General features: G+C 38.8%; 1 protein-coding gene across 2 annotated transcripts in view; it reads left to right on the forward strand.

Annotated features, from left to right (window-relative positions):
* The first annotated feature begins 12046 nt into the window (after positions 1-12046).
* Positions 12047-18580, forward strand: part of CNOT3 (CCR4-NOT transcription complex subunit 3) — a 181024-nt gene continuing 174490 nt past the window's right edge. Inside the window, exons 1-2 of one of the 2 annotated variants that reach the window (XM_053690725.1) lie at positions 12047-12253; positions 12628-12850. In XM_053690725.1, coding sequence (XP_053546700.1) covers positions 12062-12253; positions 12628-12850 — 415 coding nt within the window. In that variant the 5' untranslated portion in view covers positions 12047-12061. The remainder of the gene's footprint in view (positions 12254-12627; positions 12851-18580) is intronic. The other variant, XM_053690726.1, reaches the window with a different exon arrangement.

Consider the following 18580-nt stretch of genomic DNA (forward strand, 5'->3'; position numbering starts at 1 on the left):
AATTTAAGTTGGAACATCTCCGCGCTCTGCTTAAGGAGGTATTATCCACTCTGGATGATTGTGAGAATTTGATCATCCCAGAGAAACTATGTAAAATGGACAAGTTCCTAGAGGTCCCGGGGCTCCCAGAAGCTTTTCCTATACCCAAGCGGGTGGCGGACATTGTAAATAAAGAATGGGAAAGGCCCGGTATACCTTTCGTCCCTCCCCCCATATTTAAAAAATTGTTTCCTATGGTCGACCCCAGAAAGGACTTATGGCAGACAGTCCCCAAGGTCGAGGGAGCGGTTTCTACTTTAAACAAACGCACCACTATACCCATAGAAGATAGTTGTGCTTTCAAAGATCCTATGGATAAAAAATTAGAAGGTTTGCTTAAAAAGATGTTTGTTCAGCAAGGTTACCTTCTACAACCAATTTCATGCATTGTCCCTGTCACTACAGCCGCGTGTTTCTGGTTCGATGAACTAGTTAAGGCGATCGATAGTGATTCTCCTCCTTATGAGGAGATTATGGACAGAATCCGTGCTCTCAAATTGGCTAATTCTTTCACCCTAGACGCCACTTTACAATTGGCTAGGTTAGCGGCGAAAAATTCTGGGTTTGCTATTGTGGCGCGCAGAGCGCTTTGGTTGAAATCTTGGTCAGCGGATGCTTCTTCCAAGAACAAACTACTTAACATTCCTTTCAAGGGGAAAACGCTGTTTGGCCCTGACTTGAAAGAGATTATCTCTGATATCACGGGGGGTAAGGGCCACGCCCTTCCTCAGGATAGGTCTTTCAAGGCCAAAAATAAACCTAATTTTCGTCCCTTTCGTAGAAACGGACCAGCCCCAAGTGCTACGTCCTCTAAACAAGAGGGTAATACTTCTCAAGCCAAGCCAGCCTGGAGACCAATGCAAGGCTGGAACAAGGGAAAGCAGGCCAAGAAACCTGCCACTGCTACCAAGACAGCATGAAATGTTGGCCCCCGATCCGGGACCGGATCTGGTGGGGGGCAGACTCTCTCTCTTCGCTCAGGCTTGGGCAAGAGATGTTCTGGATCCTTGGGCACTAGAAATAGTCTCCCAAGGTTATCTTCTGGAATTCAAGGGGCTTCCCCCAAGGGGGAGGTTCCACAGGTCTCAATTGTCTTAAGACCACATAAAAAGACAGGCATTCTTACATTGTGTAGAAGACCTGCTAAAAATGGGAGTGATTCATCCTGTTCCATTAGGAGAACAAGGGATGGGGTTCTACTACAATCTGTTCATAGTTCCCAAAAAAGAGGGAACGTTCAGACCAATCTTAGATCTCAAGATCTTAAACAAGTTTCTCAAGGTTCCATCGTTCAAGATGGAAACCATTCGAACAATTCTTCCTTCCATCCAGGAAGGTCAATTCATGACCACGGTGGATTTAAAGGATGCGTATCTACATATTCCTATCCACAAGGAACATCATCGGTTCCTAAGGTTCGCATTCCTGGACAAGCATTACCAGTTCGTGGCGCTTCCTTTCGGATTAGCCACTGCTCCAAGGATTTTCACAAAGGTACTAGGGTCCCTTCTAGCGGTGCTAAGACCAAGGGGCATTGCAGTAGTACCTTACTTGGACGACATTCTGATTCAAGCGTCGTCCCTTCCTCAAGCAAAGGCTCACACGGACATAGTCCTGGCCTTTCTCAGATCTCACGGATGGAAAGTGAATGTGGAAAAGAGTTCTCTATCTCCGTCAACAAGGGTTCCCTTCTTGGGAACAATAATAGACTCCTTAGAAATGAGGATTTTTCTGACAGAGGCCAGAAGAACAAAACTTCTAAACTCTTGTCGGACACTTCATTCCGTTCCTCTTCCTTCCATAGCGCAGTGCATGGAAGTAATAGGTTTGATGGTAGCGGCAATGGACATAGTTCCTTTTGCGCGCATTCATCTAAGACCATTACAACTGTGCATGCTCAGTCAGTGGAATGGGGACTATACAGACTTGTCTCCGAAGATACAAGTAAATCAGAGGACCAGAGACTCACTCCGTTGGTGGCTGTCCCTGGACAACCTGTCACAAGGGATGACCTTCCGCAGACCAGAGTGGGTCATTGTCACGACAGACGCCAGTCTGATGGGCTGGGGCGCGGTCTGGGGATCCCTGAAAGCTCAGGGTCTTTGGTCTCGGGAAGAATCTCTTCTACCGATAAATATTCTGGATCTGAGAGCGATATTCAATGCTCTCAAGGCTTGGCCTCAGCTAGCGAAGGCCAAGTTCATACGGTTTCAATCAGACAACATGACGACTGTTGCGTACATCAACCATCAGGGGGGAACAAGGAGTTCCCTGGCGATGGAAGAAGTGACCAAAATCATTCAATGGGCGGAGACTCGCTCCTGCCACCTGTCTGCAATCCACATCCCAGGAGTGGAAAATTGGGAAGCGGATTTTCTGAGTCGTCAGACATTGCATCCGGGGGAGTGGGAACTCCATCCGGAAATCTTTGCCCAAATCACTCTACTGTGGGGCATTCCAGACATGGATCTGATGGCCTCTCGTCAGAACTTCAAGGTTCCTTGCTACGGGTCCAGATCCAGGGATCCCAAGGCGACTCTAGTAGATGCACTAGTAGCACCTTGGACCTTCAAACTAGCTTATGTATTCCCGCCGTTTCCTCTCATCCCCAGGCTGGTAGCCAGGATCCATCAGGAGAGGGCGTCGGTGATCTTGATAGCTCCTGCGTGGCCACGCAGGACTTGGTATGCAGATCTGGTGAATATGTCATCGGCTCCACCATGGAAGCTACCTTTGAGACGAGACCTTCTTGTTCAAGGTCCGTTCGAACATCCGAATCTGGTCTCACTCCAGCTGACTGCTTGGAGATTGAACGCTTGATTTTATCAAAACGAGGGTTCTCAGATTCTGTTATTGATACTCTTGTTCAGGCCAGAAAGCCTGTAACTAGAAAAATTTACCACAAAATATGGAAAAAATATATCTGTTGGTGTGAATCTAAAGGATTCCCCTGGGACAAGGTAAAGATTCCTAAGATTCTATCTTTTCTCCAAGAAGGATTGGAGAAAGGGTTATCTGCAAGTTCCTTGAAGGGACAGATTTCTGCCTTGTCTGTGTTACTTCACAAAAAGCTGGCAGCTGTGCCAGATGTTCAAGCCTTTGTTCAGGCTCTGGTTAGAATCAAGCCTGTTTACAAACCTTTGACTCCTCCTTGGAGTCTCAACTTAGTTCTTTCAGTTCTTCAGGGGGTTCCGTTTGAACCCTTACATTCCGTTGATATTAAGTTATTATCTTGGAAAGTTTTGTTTTTGGTTGCAATTTCTTCTGCTAGAAGAGTTTCAGAATTATCTGCTCTGCAGTGTTCTCCTCCTTATCTGGTGTTCCATGCAGATAAGGTGGTTTTACGTACTAAACCTGGTTTTCTTCCAAAAGTTGTTTCTAACAAAAACATTAACCAGGAGATAGTCGTGCCTTCTTTGTGTCCGAAACCTGTTTCGAAGAAGGAACGTTTGTTGCACAATTTGGATGTTGTTCGCGCTCTAAAATTCTATTTAGATGCTACAAAGGATTTTAGACAAACATCTTCCTTGTTTGTTGTTTATTCTGGTAAAAGGAGAGGTCAAAAAGCAACTTCTACCTCTCTCTCTTTTTGGATTAAAAGCATCATCAGATTGGCTTACGAGACTGCCGGACGGCAGCCTCCTGAAAGAATCACAGCTCATTCCACTAGGGCTGTGGCTTCCACATGGGCCTTCAAGAACGAGGCTTCTGTTGATCAGATATGTAGGGCAGCGACTTGGTCTTCACTGCACACTTTTACCAAATTTTACAAGTTTGATACTTTTGCTTCTTCTGAGGCTGTTTTTGGGAGAAAGGTTTTGCAAGCCGTGGTGCCTTCCATTTAGGTGACCTGATTTGCTCCCTCCCTTCATCCGTGTCCTAAAGCTTTGGTATTGGTTCCCACAAGTAAGGATGACGCCGTGGACCGGACACACCTATGTTGGAGAGAACAGAATTTATGTTTACCTGATAAATTACTTTCTCCAACGGTGTGTCCGGTCCACGGCCCGCCCTGGTTTTTTAATCAGGTCTGATAATTTATTTTCTTTAACTACAGTCACCACGGTATCATATGGTTTCTCCTATGCAAATATTCCTCCTTAACGTCGGTCGAATGACTGGGGTAGGCGGAGCCTAGGAGGGATCATGTGACCAGCTTTGCTGGGCTCTTTGCCATTTCCTGTTGGGGAAGAGAATATCCCACAAGTAAGGATGACGCCGTGGACCGGACACACCGTTGGAGAAAGTAATTTATCAGGTAAACATAAATTCTGTTTTTTGATATCAAGATTAATGTTAAATCTATGTCTTTGGCTATTTTAGCTAGAAGAGTTTTAAGGCTCATTCTTTGTAAAAGACTCCTAAACTCCTTCCCTCGTTCCAAACAGTGGACAAAAAAATACAATCTAAACAAATCCTCACAAGATGGTAGTTTACACCACAAGTGTTGGACATGTTCCAAAAAAACTTCTAGGATTTGTAAAGTTTTTTGCTTTGTGGTTTTGCATGCCTGTTGGTGTTGCCCAACTTCTATGCTCAGATTGCATTGACCAGTAGCAAATGATCAAGCAGTGGTGTTTTTACATTTTCAATCCTAACTCACTTGTAAACTGCAGAAGTCTTTGGTCCAAGTTTTATTAAATAGAGCAAAGTCTCTGGTATCGTTGCAGTGCAAATTTCATCTAACACTTTCTCAGTATTTGTTGCTGTTAGGTCTATGCTCCCTGTGGAAGATTTATTACATACAGGGTTCATTTTCATTAATTTTAAAATGACCTTTTCATACTTGAAATCTTCTAAGTATACACTCCATTACCAGCTCTTCAAACTATTAATATGCTGTCTTGTGTCTGGGTAATGTACCCAAGCAACTTTTCTTATTTCCCTTTTATTTGCTTTTGCCTCTTCTTTATTTTATTATTCCAGTAACTTCACCTATAGTTACATCATCTGAAGCATTTGTTAGTGCTATCATGTCTAATAACATACTCTAATGTTCTCATGACTTATAAGTCCTTCACAGTGGCTGATGTAAGTCATTGGTTAAATGTTCTAGTTTTTTTTTTTCCCATGCTGATCTTTGGCATACCAGGTCACTATTCAATACAACATTATGCATTTTTGTTTTCAAATGTTCACCATAATATTGTTTTGCAGCAACTAAAGTTATATTTATTTTTGATTTCTGGTTTGCACTGTATTTGCTTTATGGTAAATGTCAATCTTTTGGAACATTTGAACACATTTAAAAAGTTAAATACAAATAGTACAGTATAATTAACATTCTATGGAAAGTACTGTTTTATTAAATATCTGAATAAATCCTGGCAGAATTAATACAAAAAGCCTCAGTCCAGTTTTAACTTTTGAGAACCTGGGTTATGCTTGCTTATTGGTGGGTAAATGTCAGCCTCCAATAAGCAAGCACTATCCATGGTGCTGAACCTAAAATGGGCTGGCTGCTAAGATTTACATTCCTGCTTTTAAAATAAAGATAGCAAGAGAACGAAGAAAAAATGATAATAGGAGTAAATAAGAAAGTTGCTTAAAATGTCATGCTCTATCTGAATCATGAAAGAAAAAAATGGGGTCAGTGTCCCTTTAAGTTGAGGCAAAATTTTAGATCGGAAAATACCAAACCTATTTCCCACAAGTAAAATGAAAATATGTGAACTCTGTTGAACTCTTATATTTTTCATGTTTTAATAGCTGAGCAAATCACAAAAATCTGTTTAAAAAACCACAACTTTTATAGTGCAAAGATTACAATTCGCGCGGGATGAGTTTTCAGCGCAATGTGGTCTTTTCGTAATTAATTTTTATTGTGCAGATATTGCAAGTCTTGAAAAATCTGGATTGCGCTCTTGCAAACGCCTTTTACATAAAGGTCCCTTCTGCGCTCGAAGAGCTGTAGTTAACAGTTTCCTGCAACATAAAAGTTTTACAAAACACTTAAAAAATACATTACAAAGTACAGTTACACTCATATTAACACTGTCTATTATAAATTATTTTAAAAATATATTGCACACACGTTTATAAGGGCTCAAAGATAGGAGATCTCAGGTGTTAGAAGAAAATAAAAGCCGGGGCAGGGATTTTACATTGACATAAACATACATAGAGAAACATGGATTTATATGTATAGAGATATGCTTACTATGGAGATAATGAAAATATTTCACATTACAATCTTATGCGCATTAAACAATATCTTAGAGGGATTTTCAAAGAGATATTCACATAAATAAATGAATAATTAATAAAAATATAGATCTGTCCAAAAATCATCACATATAGAGTAACATTTATTTAGAAATAAATAGAACATATTCCGTTAAGACAACATTCTTGCAATATAAAATATTTGCATTTCCAAGTACACTTTTTTTTTCCAATGAGAATACGTCATGGGCTTTGTGCAACAGATGAGGATTTTTTTTTAATTTTTCTTCCTATTTGTCTTCTATGGGGGAATATGTATGTATGTGTGTATGTGTGTATATATATATATAATATGTATGTGTGTATGTATATATATATATATATATATATATATATGTGTGTGTGTGTGTGTATATATATATATATATATATATATATGTGTGTGTGTGTGTGTATATATATATATATATATATATATATATGTGTGTGTGTGTGTGTGTATATATATATATATATATATATATGTGTGTGTGTGTGTATATATATATATATATATATATATATATATATATGTGTGTGTGTGTATATATATATATATATATATATATGTGTGTGTGTATATATATATATATATATATATATATATATGTGTGTGTGTGTGTATATATATATATATATATATGTGTGTGTGTGTATATATATATATATATATATATGTGTGTGTGTGTATATATATATATATATATATGTGTGTGTGTGTGTGTATATATATATATATATATATGTGTATGTGTGTGTGTATGTATATATATATATATATATATATATATATATATATATATATATATATATATATATATATATATATATATATATATATATATATATATATATATATATATATAGGGAACTGCACTCCAAGACCGGATCAGGTACACATCCTGTGACTCAGCAACATCCAGCCCTGGGTCACAGGATGTGTACCTGATCCGGTCTTGGAGTGCAGTTCCCTTCCATGTTTTGTATTTTCTATGGGTGATTACAGCCACCTGTGCACCCCTTCTTTGTTCTCAGTTTGTTTGGCTCTGTGAGCTCGCATGATGGTGTGCCTGTGTTAGGGACTCAGGCTATGGAAAGGACCTTGACGTGGTGCCTGAGCTTTCCCATTTGGCCAGATGCGGTGACTAACCTTTCCAGTTGTGATTTTATCTTAGCTGTGAGCTAGCTGGTGAGTGCTGGGTGTTTCTATGTGTTGTATTACTTTTTATTTGTAATCTCCCTTGGTTCTTGCACCCATTCCCGACTGGGGTTAACTGCCTGTGGCTCTGGTGACATCACAGCTTTTTTGGAGTGCTATTTAGCACCCAGGGCTGGATGTTGCTGAGTCACAGGATGTGTACCTGATCCGGTCTTGGAGTGCAGTTCCCTTCCATGTTTTATATATATATATATATATATATATATATATATATATATATATATATATATATATATATATATATAATATATGTGTGTGTGTACACATACACGCGCATATATAAATATGTACACATACACGCGCACATATACAGTATCTCACAAAAGTTATTAGATCTTTTCATGTGACAACACTGAAGAAATGACACTTTGCTACAATGTAAAGTAGTGAGTGTACAGCCTGTATAACAGTGTAAATTTGCTGTCCCCTCAAAATAACTCCACACACAGCCATTAATGTCTAAACCGTTGGCAGCAAAAGGGAGTACAACCCTAAGTGGAAATGTCCAAATTGGGCCCAATTAGCAATTTTCCCTCCCCGGTGTCATGTGACTCATTATTGTTACAAGGTCTCAGGTGTGAATGGGGAGCAGGTGTGTTAAATTTGATGTTATTGCTCTCACACACTCTCATACTGGTCACTGGAAGTTCAACATGGCACCTCATGGCAAAGAATTCTGAGGTTCTGAAAAAATGAATTGTTGCTCTACATAAAGAAGGCCTAGGCTATGAGAAGATTACCAAGACCCTGAAACTGAGCTGTAGCACTGTGGGCAAGACCATACAGCGGTTTCACAGGACAGGTTCCACTCAGAAGAGGCCTCGCCATGGTCAACCAAAGAAGTTGAGTGCACGTGCTCAGTCATATCCAGAGGTTGTCTTTCGGAAATAGATGTATGAGTGCTGCCAGCGTTGCTGTAGTGGTTGAAGGGGTGGGGGGGTCAGCCTTTCAGTGCTCAGACCATACGCCTCACACTGTATCAAATTGGTCTGCATGGCTGTCGTCCAAGAAGGAAGCCTCTTCTAAAGATGATGCACAAGAAAGCCTGTAAACAGTTTGCTGAAGACAAGCAGACTAAGGACATGGATTACTGGAACCATGTCCTGTGGTCCGATGAGACCAAGATAAACTTATTTGGTTCAGATGGTGTCAAGCGTGTGTGGCTGCAACCAGGTGAGGCGTACAAAGACAAGTGTGTTTTGTCTACAGTCAAGCATGGTGGTGGGAGGTTCTGGGCCTGCATGAGTGCTGCAGGCACTGGGGAGCTAGAGCTCATTGAGGGAACCATGAATGCCAACATGTACTGTGACATACTGAAGCAGAGCATGATCCCCTCCCTTCAGAGACTGGGCCGTAGGGCAGTTTTCCAACATAACTACCCCAAACACACCTCCATGACGACCACTGTTTTGCTAAAGAAGCTGAGGGTAAAGGTGATGGACTTGCCAAGAATGTCTCCAGACCTAAACCCTATTGAGCATCTGTGGGGCATCCTAAAACGGAATGTGGGGGAGCGCAAGGTCTCTCACATAGAGTGGGAAGAGAACTCCAGTGGCAACCTGTGAAGCTCTGGTGAACTCCATGCCCAAGAGGGTTAAGGCAGTGTTGGATAACAATGGTGGCCACACAAAATATAGACATGTTGGGCCCAATTTGGAGATTTCCACTTATGGGTGTACTCACTTTTGTTGCCAACGCTTTAGACATTAATGGCTGTGTCTTGAGTTATTTTGAGGGGACAGCACATTTACACTGTCATACAGGTTGTACACTCACTACTTTACATAATAGGAAAGTGTCATTTCTTCAGTGTTGTCACATGAAAAGATATAATAAAATATTAACAAATGTTAGTTGTGTACTCACTTTTGTGAGATACTGTGTGTGTATGTATGTATGTATATATATATATATATATATATATGTGTGTGTGTATATATGTATGTATGTGTGTGTATATATATATATATATATATATATATATATGTGTGTGTACTGTATATGTGTGTGTGTGTATGTATATATAATATATATATATATATATATATATATATATATATATATATATATATATATATATATACACACATATATATATATATGTAGGTGTATATAAAAGTGTAAGAGGTGTAAGTGAATTTTATAATAGAGGACCAAGACTCTTGGAAAAACAGAAATAATCTTTTAATTACCCTTTCCCCTGTTTTGCATAACCAACACTGTTATATTAATATACTCTTTACCTCTGTGATTAGTTCAGTTCTTTTGACAGACTTGCATGTTAACCAATCAGTGCTGACTCTTAAATAACTCCACAGGAGTGAGTACAATGTTTATCTTTATTGCACACAGGAACTAGCACTGCGTAGCCCTGAAAACTGTCAAAATGCTCTGAGTTAAGAGGCGGCCTTCAAGTGCTTAGAAATTACCATATGAGCCTACTTAAGTTTTATTTTTTTTAACAAAGAATACCAAAAGAACGAATACAATTTTGATAATAAAATTAAATTCGAAAGTTGTTTAAAATTACATGCCCTATCTTTATCATGAAAGTTTAATTTTGACTAGACTGTCCCTTTAACCACATCCGCACAGACGCTCAAAACATAGCTAAATGCAAATTACAGCAGCACTTTTCAAGTTAAATGTATATTCTTTATTCATGAGAAACTGGTTCATGTTCACTCCCTTACTCATATCCTTAACATAACTGGTTTCTGAGCCCGAGCCCCAGTCTGTTTTTCACATATTTCACTTGATTGGTATTACTGTGAATTACATTTGATATCTGTTATCTAGGTGTCACTACACCTACAGTATTATTTATTATTGGTTATTTGTAGAGCGCCAACAGGTTCCGCAGTGCTAGAGTAGAATTCACATGCAGCCAGTAGTGCCTTGGCTTATATACAGTTGTTCATTTTGAAACCTGGTAACTGTAATCCTAGTTAAAAGGGCCGTAGAGTGGGTAATAAATCACTTCTTAATTAATATTCAGACTAAGACTAAATAGTAAATACCATGCTGCAATGGGCTCACCTGCAATTGTTAGTCTGACTCATAGGACACATACATTTTATTATGGACTATACAGTATAACCGAGTGTTGGTGTTGTGTAGGGCAGTGTGAAACTATTCTATAAAATAGTGCCATTTATTAATTATATAAGACTAACTTAATGTGCCTAGCATGTAAATCCACTTGTAATAAGTGTGTGTCCCTCTCGCTCTTCTGAAGTGGTGGTATGTGCTCAGTATTTATTGTACTCTACAGAATGCCCTGTTTCCTCAATTTGCTTAGCCACATACTGTTCAGATGCTTCTTTTGGTATTGCCAGCAGTGGTTTCTGGTTGTGGAGTCTACAATCTTTTTCACCAGCAATGCTGGATGTTCTTGATGTAAGGTCTATAGTTTGTGAGTTTGCTGAATCAGAATCAAGCAGTCTATTGAGCTGTCTGTTTGAGAAGTTCTTGGCCCCAAATATTTGTTTCTGTACTTAAAGGGACAGTATACACTCATTTTCATATAACTGCATGTAATAGACACTACTATAAAGAATAAGATGCACAGATACTGATATAAAAATCCAGTATAAAATGGTTTAAAAACGTACTTAGAAGCTTTCAGTTTAACTCTGTTGAAAAGGTAGTTGGAAAGCCCACTGCAAGTGGAAAATAAGACACTCCCCCCTCCCCCTTCTTTTGCATATGAAAAGACCCTTTACACAAACAGGAGCAAGTTGGAGAAGGTAGCTGACGGTTAGGAGTCTGAAAATCAGAGCAATGTTATTTAAAAATAAGCAAAACTATAAATTTAAAAAAAAAAAAAAACTTTATGGGCTTTATAAAAAGATCATCTACAAAACATTTATGCAAAGAAAAAATGAGTGTATAATGGCCCTTTAATACTATACTTTATATCACACACAGAGCAGCCACTGATTCTCCAATTAACCACTATAATCTGTTATATCATACTATTAATGCTAAAGCTTTGTAATTTGTAAATTTTTATTTTTTTTGTTTGTTTTAAACACATTCAGGCTGGCTCCCAATTCAGGGTAATATATTTTTGTGTAGTTTGTCCAAATTCAACCTTTTTTCTAATGTTTTTGTCACTTATAACCTACTAGGATGAGGCCCTATCATTTATTAGAAACATTGTCTAAGTAACATTTATTCTGTTTCAAACTCTATTCGTTTACAATACCTTCATGTTTGTTTTTTGCTGTTTATTTCCCTTTCTCAAAATAGCCATTAGGCTTTGTTTTCTTGCTGAGATACTCCCTTTGTAATCATTAGAATTTTGTTTGTAGAGCAACTGCTGTCACTTAAACAATAAGTATTGTTTCTTTTTCCTTTTTTTTTTTTTTTTTTTTTTTAGATTACTCAATACTTATTTGTTTGTTTTTACTTTTTTGGTTCTATTAGTACCTCAGGTTCGAGATGTGTATTAATTCAGCTAGCATGTATTCTTACAGTTTATAAAACACATACATTATTTGTACCCGGTGGTTGAATGTTTGTGTATGTAATATTTAAAAAGAAAGCTTTAATGGTATAATTAGATTATAAAGAACATAATACAATCTGTAGCTAATGTCAGAGGGGACAATTAAAATAACTTTTTGTTTCGATCTCAATCCTTTCTTCTCACTTTTTTTTTTTTTTTCCCCTTCCCCTTTTTTTATACAGAACACGATAGACTCACTTAACATGGGAGTGGATCAGTTTGAAAGTGAGGTAGAGTCTTTGTCGGTACAAACAAGAAAGAAGAAAGGCGACAAGGATGTGAGTTTTTTTCTCTTTACAGTTTCATTACTCATTTGGGGGTTCTTAAAGTTTGTAATAAGCTTTACAATAAATTTAAAAAAATCCATTTAAAAATTCATGTTGCTGCAAAGAAGTTTGCAAACAAGTTTGTTTTATTATGCTACTAAAAACCCTTTTGTGTTCACGCATAGTTGTAATTGCTAAAATGAGTTTCCCTTACAGATATGTAGTTTTAGCATTTGTGCTGACTATTCTCACACATTGGTGCATACAATTTTTTTAGCTTTTATTTCTTTATTTGTGAGGGTGAAGTTTTAAAATGCTGAGAAAATGGGATTTACCTCTATGTTGTGTATTCTTTTCTTTGCGGCACCTGTTATGCCCGTTGTTAGCAGAAGCAAGACCGGATAGAGGGACTGAAACGGCACATAGAGAAACATAGGTACCATATCCGAATGCTGGAAACTATTTTACGAATGTTAGATAATGACTCTATCAATGTGGATTCAATACGGAAGATTAAAGATGATGTAGAGTATTATGTGGACTCCTCGCAGGATCCCGATTTTGAGGAAAATGAGTTCCTGTATGATGACCTTGATTTAGAAGACATTCGTAAGTAACTGCACAAGCATCTACAATACTGGACCATTGGTTGTACTAAAATATGCCTAAAGTAATTGTGTCAGCCTTAACAAATGTAGATAGGATTGATAGCTAGTTACAAGTTTTTGTGTTAAGTTTGCCAATATATATGTTTTTCATCATGTAATACTTCCCTTGTACACTTTTTAATTTATTTTAGAACACTATCATTGCTGTGAGGTAGATGACCTCTTACAACAGTCGTAGGTAGAAATGCCTCTCAAACTTCGAAAGGGGTGGATCCCACCCCTACATATACCCCCTCCCCTTCCTGTATGAGTCAGTTTAATTTCAGGTTACTCCGAGTAAGGTAGGCTTAGTAGGAGCTTTGCTTCACTAGAAGTGTTTTATTTTGACCCTTCTTAGTAATGCACACTTACTACTTTAATGCTCCACCTGACTGCTGTTGAGACCACTTTCAGTACTACAAGTGGGAGCCCCAACGTACAGGCACCCGTGTACAGCTGAGAGGTTTGTGTTGGGTTTCCCCATTGAATTTATGGTCTGTGACTGACTGAGGGTACCTCCTGCTAGTTGCCCTCCCTCACTTACATATAGCAGTAGTGTCTGGGTTACTCCTCACCTGCTGGTTATCTGCACTTTTCTTTCATGTAATTGGCAAGAGTCCATGAGCTAGTGACATATGGAAAATGCAATCCTACCAGGAGGGGCAAAGTTTCCCAAACCTCAAAATGCCTATAAATACACCCCTCACCACATCCACAATTCAGTTTTACAAACTTTGGCTCCTATGGAGGTGGTGAAGTAAGTTTGTGCTTGATTTTTTATGATTCCTTTTATAAGCGCTTCTAAGCATTATGAAGCCCAATTCCTCTGAGTACAGTGTTTGTCAGAGGGATGTGAAGAGAGTATCACCTATTGATTTCATGGTTACTCTTGCGGGAAATCTTTTCAAGGGTTCTCTGTTATCGGACGTAGGGATTCATCTCCTACCTCCCTTTTCAGATAGACGATATACTCTTATATACCATTAAATCTTCTGATAGTGTTCAGTACTGGTTTGGCTATCTGCTATATGTGGATGGGTGTCTTTCGGTAAGTATGTATCATTATTTAAGACACTCTCAGCTATGGTTTGGCGCTTTATGTATTAGTATAAAGTTTTAAATATATGTATTTTACTTATATATGCCATGAGTCAGGTCTATGTGTATTTCCCTTTGCAGTTCAGCAGTTTCATTATGGGAATCATATTTTAGGAAGTTTGTCTTACCTGGGGTATAGTCTTTTTTTTCCAATTTGACTTGCTTTTTCTTTAAAAAACTTGTGGGCAAATTAGGCTCGCGAGGGAGCAAAATGTTATTTATTGCGTCATTCTTGGCACGAGAATTTTTTTGGCGTGCATGTGCGTCTGATGACGCAAGTTCGTCATTTCCTGCGTCTTAGTTGACACTAGGTTGTTTGGTGCGAAATTGTGTTTGACGTGGGTTGCCTCATTTCTGGATGTTTGTTGGCGCCAAAACATTTCTCAACTTCCTTTTGCGTTGTGCGTCATTCTTGGCGCCAAAAAGTTTTATTTTTTACTCGACTTCCTATATGCTCATTGCCTTCTTTATGCTCAGAGGGCTATGCTATTTGCTTTTTTTGTCAATTTTAGCATTTGTATTTTTTCCCATTCCTGAAACTGCTATATGTGGAAATAAGATATTTCTGTTTTAAATGTTATTTTTTCTTTTACATTTTACAAGATGTCTCAATCTGATCCTGTCTCAGAAGCTGCTGTAGGAACCATGCTGCCTGAACACAGTTCTACCAAAGCTAAGTGTATCTGTTCTAAAATAGTGGAGATTATATCTCCAGCTGTAGTATGTAACAGTTGTCATGATAAGCTTTTGCATGCAGAAAAGGTTTCTATTAGTGCTAGTACAGTATCTTTTGTTCCTTCAACATCTAAAGTACATTATATCCCTGTTACAATGAAAAATTATATTGCTAATGTGATACAGAAGGCTATGGCTGCTATACCACCTTCGAATAAACGTAAAAGTTATTTTAAAACTTCTCGTAATACTGATGAAATTTGTAATGACTGACAACATACTGATATATCCACTTCTGATGAGGATATCTCTGATTCAGAAGATCCTACTTCAAATGTTGACACTGATAAATCATCTTATCTTTTTAAGACTGAGTATATTCGTTCTTTGTTAAAAGAAGTGTTGATAACTTTGGATATTGAGGAGGTTTTTCCTGTTCCTGATGCTATTTTTGATGTGATTGCTAAGAAATGGTCTAAGCTTGGTACTTCTTTTGTTCCTTTTTCAAGGTTGAAAAAGTTGCATCCTTTGCCAGTAGCTAAGTTAGAGTTTTGGGGAAAAGACCCTAAGGTTGATGGGGCTATTTCTACTTTTGCTAAGCATACTACTATTCCTATGGAAGATAGTACCTCTTTTAAGGATCCTTTAGAATTGAATCTTATCTAAGGAAAGCTTATTTATATTCTCAGACCTGCCATTTCTATTGCTGATGTTGCGACTGCATCAACTTTTTAGTTGGATAGCTTAGCACATCGGAAAAAGATTCCGATTTGCATAGCATTGTTCGTTTGCTTCAACATGCTAATCATTTACTGTGATGCTATTTTTGATATCATCAAGATTGATTTTAAATCTACGTCTTTGGCTATTTTAACTAGAAGAGCTTTATGGCTCAAATCATGGAATGCTGATATGGTATCTAAATCTAGGTTACTATCTCTCTCATTCCAGGGTAATAATTTGTTTGGTTCCCAGTTGGATTCAATTATTTCCACTATTACTGGGGGGAAGGGAGTTTTTTTGCCCCAAGATAAAAAGTCGAAGGGCAAATCTAGAGCTTCTAATCAGAATAGAGAACAAAAAAACACTTCTTCCCCTAAGGACTCTGGCTCCAGTTGGAATAAATCCAAGCCTTATAAGAAACCAAAGCCAGCCCCCAAGACTGCATAAAGGTGCAGCCCTCAATCCAGTTTTGCTGGTGGGGGGCAGATTGAAATTATTTCAAGACATTTGGGCAGGTTCTGTTCAGAATCACTGGGGCATATGTATCAAGCTCGCCAGAAACAGCAGTTATGAAGCAGCTCCATAACCTGTCCGCCTGCTCTGAGCCGATAGAGTACGATCGGGTTGATTGACACCCCCCTGCTGGCAGCCGATTGGCCGCGAGTCTGCAGGGGGCGGCGTTGCACCAGCAGCTCTTGTGAGCTGCTGGTGCAATGCTGAATACGGCGAGCGTATTGCTCGCCGTATTCAGCTATGTCTGTCAGACCTGATCCGCACTGTCGGATCAGGTCCGACAGACATTGAGAACTAGAGGCCATTGGATTCAGAATATTGTCTCTCAGGGGTATCAAATAGGTTTCAGAATTATAGACCTCCTGTGAGAAGATTTTTTTCTCTCTCACGTTCCAACAAAGTGTGTTTCACATCTAGAGCTTTCAGGAATAATTGTACCAGTTCCACTTCTGGAAGAGGGTCAGGGTTTTTATTCATAGCTATTCATTGTCACAAAGAATGAAAATTCTTTCAGACCAGTTCTGGATCTGAAGTTATTTTAATTAATTTGTAAGAGTCCCAACTCTCAAGATGGTGACTATAAGGACTATTCTGCCTTTTTTGTTCAGCAAAGTCATTACATGTCCTCAATAGACTTAAAGGGTGCGTATCTTCACATTCCGATTCATTCAGACCACTATCGGTTTCTGAGATTCTCTCTCTCTCTCTCTCTCTCTCTCTCTCTCTCTCTCTCTCTCTCTCTGTTCTGCCGTTTGGCCTAGCTAAAGCTCCAAGAATCTTTTTTTCGAAGGTTCTCGGTGCCCTTCTATCTGTAATCAGAGAGCAGGGTATTGCAGTGTTTCCTTATTTGGACTATATCTTGGTACTGGCTCAATCTTTTCATTTAGCAGAATCTCACACAAATCAACTTGTGTTGTTTCTTCAAAAACCATGGTTGGAGGATCAATTTATTAAAGAGTTTATTGATTCCTCAGACAAGGGTCACCTTTTTAGGTTTGCAGATAGATTCAGTATCCATGACTCTGTCTTTAACAGACGAGACAAATTAAATTGGTTTCTGCCTTTCAAAACCTTCAGTGGCTATGTGCATGGAAATTTTAGGTCTCATGACTGCAGCATCAGACGCGATCACCTTTGCTCGTTTTCATATGAGATCTCTGCAGCTTTGCATGCTGAATCAATGGTGCAGGGATTATACTCTTATCACAGTTGATATACTTAAATCCCAACATTCAACTCTCTTGGTCCTGGTGGTTAGACCATCATCGGATTCTTCAAGGGGCCTCTCTTGTTTGTCCTTCCTGGACTGTGATTTCAACAGATGCAAGTCTCACAGGTTGGGGAGCTGTCTGGAGGTCTCTGACAGCACTCTGTGCTATTTTCAGGACTCTTCAGGCTTGGCCTCTACTAAAGAGAGAATCATTTATTCATTTTCAGACAGACAATATCACAACTGTGGCATATGTCAATCATCAGGGTGGGACTCGCAGTCCTTTAGCAATGAAAGACATATCTCAAATACTTTCTTTGTCGGAATCCAACTCCTGTCTAATTTCTGTGATACATATCCTAGGTGTAGACAATTGGGAAGCAGATTATCTCAGCCGTCAGACTTTACATCCAGGGGAGTGGTCTCTCCATACAGATGTATTTTGTCAGATTGTACAGATGTGGGGTCTTCCAGAAATAGATTTCATGACTTCCCAGGTATCTTTCCAGGTCCAGAGATCCTCAGGCAGAGATGGTAGATGCGTTGGCAGTTCCTTGGCCATATCAACCTGCTTACATCTTTCCGCCTATAGTTCTTCTTCCAAGGGTGATCTCCAAGATCATAATGGAACATTCACATGTGTTTCTGATAGCACCAGCATGGCCTCACAGATTTTGGTTTGCGGATCTTGTCCGATGTCAAGTTGCCAACCTTGGCCACTTCCTTTAAGACCAGACCTTCTGTCTTAATGGCCATTTTTCCATCAGGATCTCAAATCGTTACATTTGAAGGTATGGTGATTCAACGCTTAATGATAGAGGTTTCTCTGACTCAGTGATTAATACTATGCTACAGGCTCGTAAGTCTGTTTCAAGGAAGATTTATTATTTGGTTTGGAAAACCTATATTTCATGTTGTTTTTCTCATAGATTCTCTTGGCATTCGTTTAGGATTCCTAGAATTTTACAGTTTCTTCAGGATGGTTTGGATAAAGGTTTGACTGCAAGTACTTTGAAGGGACAAATCTCTGCTCTTTCTGTTATATTTCATAGAAAGATTGCTAAGCTTCCTGATATTTACCGTTTTGTTCAGGCTTTGGTTCGTCTCAAGCCTGTTGTTAAATCAGTCTCTCCTCCTTGGAGTCTTAATTTGGTTTTGGAAGCTTTGCAGGCTCCTCCTTTTGAACCTATGCATTCTTTGGATACTAAACTACTTTCTTGGAAAGTGTTGTTCCTTTTGGCTATCTCTTCTGCTAGAAAAGTTTCTGAATTGTCTGCTCTCTCTTGTGAGTCTCCCATTCTGATTTTACATCAGGATGAAGCTGTTTAGCGGACTTCGTTTAAATTTCTTCCTAAGGTTGTGAATTTGAACAACATTAGTAGGGAAATTGTTGTTCCTTCCTTGTGTCCTAATCCTAAGAATACTCTTGAAAGATCTTTACATTCTTTGGATGTTGTAAGGGCTTTGAAATAT

The sequence above is a fragment of the Bombina bombina genome, chromosome 8 (assembly GCF_027579735.1).
Source record: "Bombina bombina isolate aBomBom1 chromosome 8, aBomBom1.pri, whole genome shotgun sequence".
Lineage (NCBI taxonomy): Eukaryota > Metazoa > Chordata > Amphibia > Anura > Bombinatoridae > Bombina > Bombina bombina.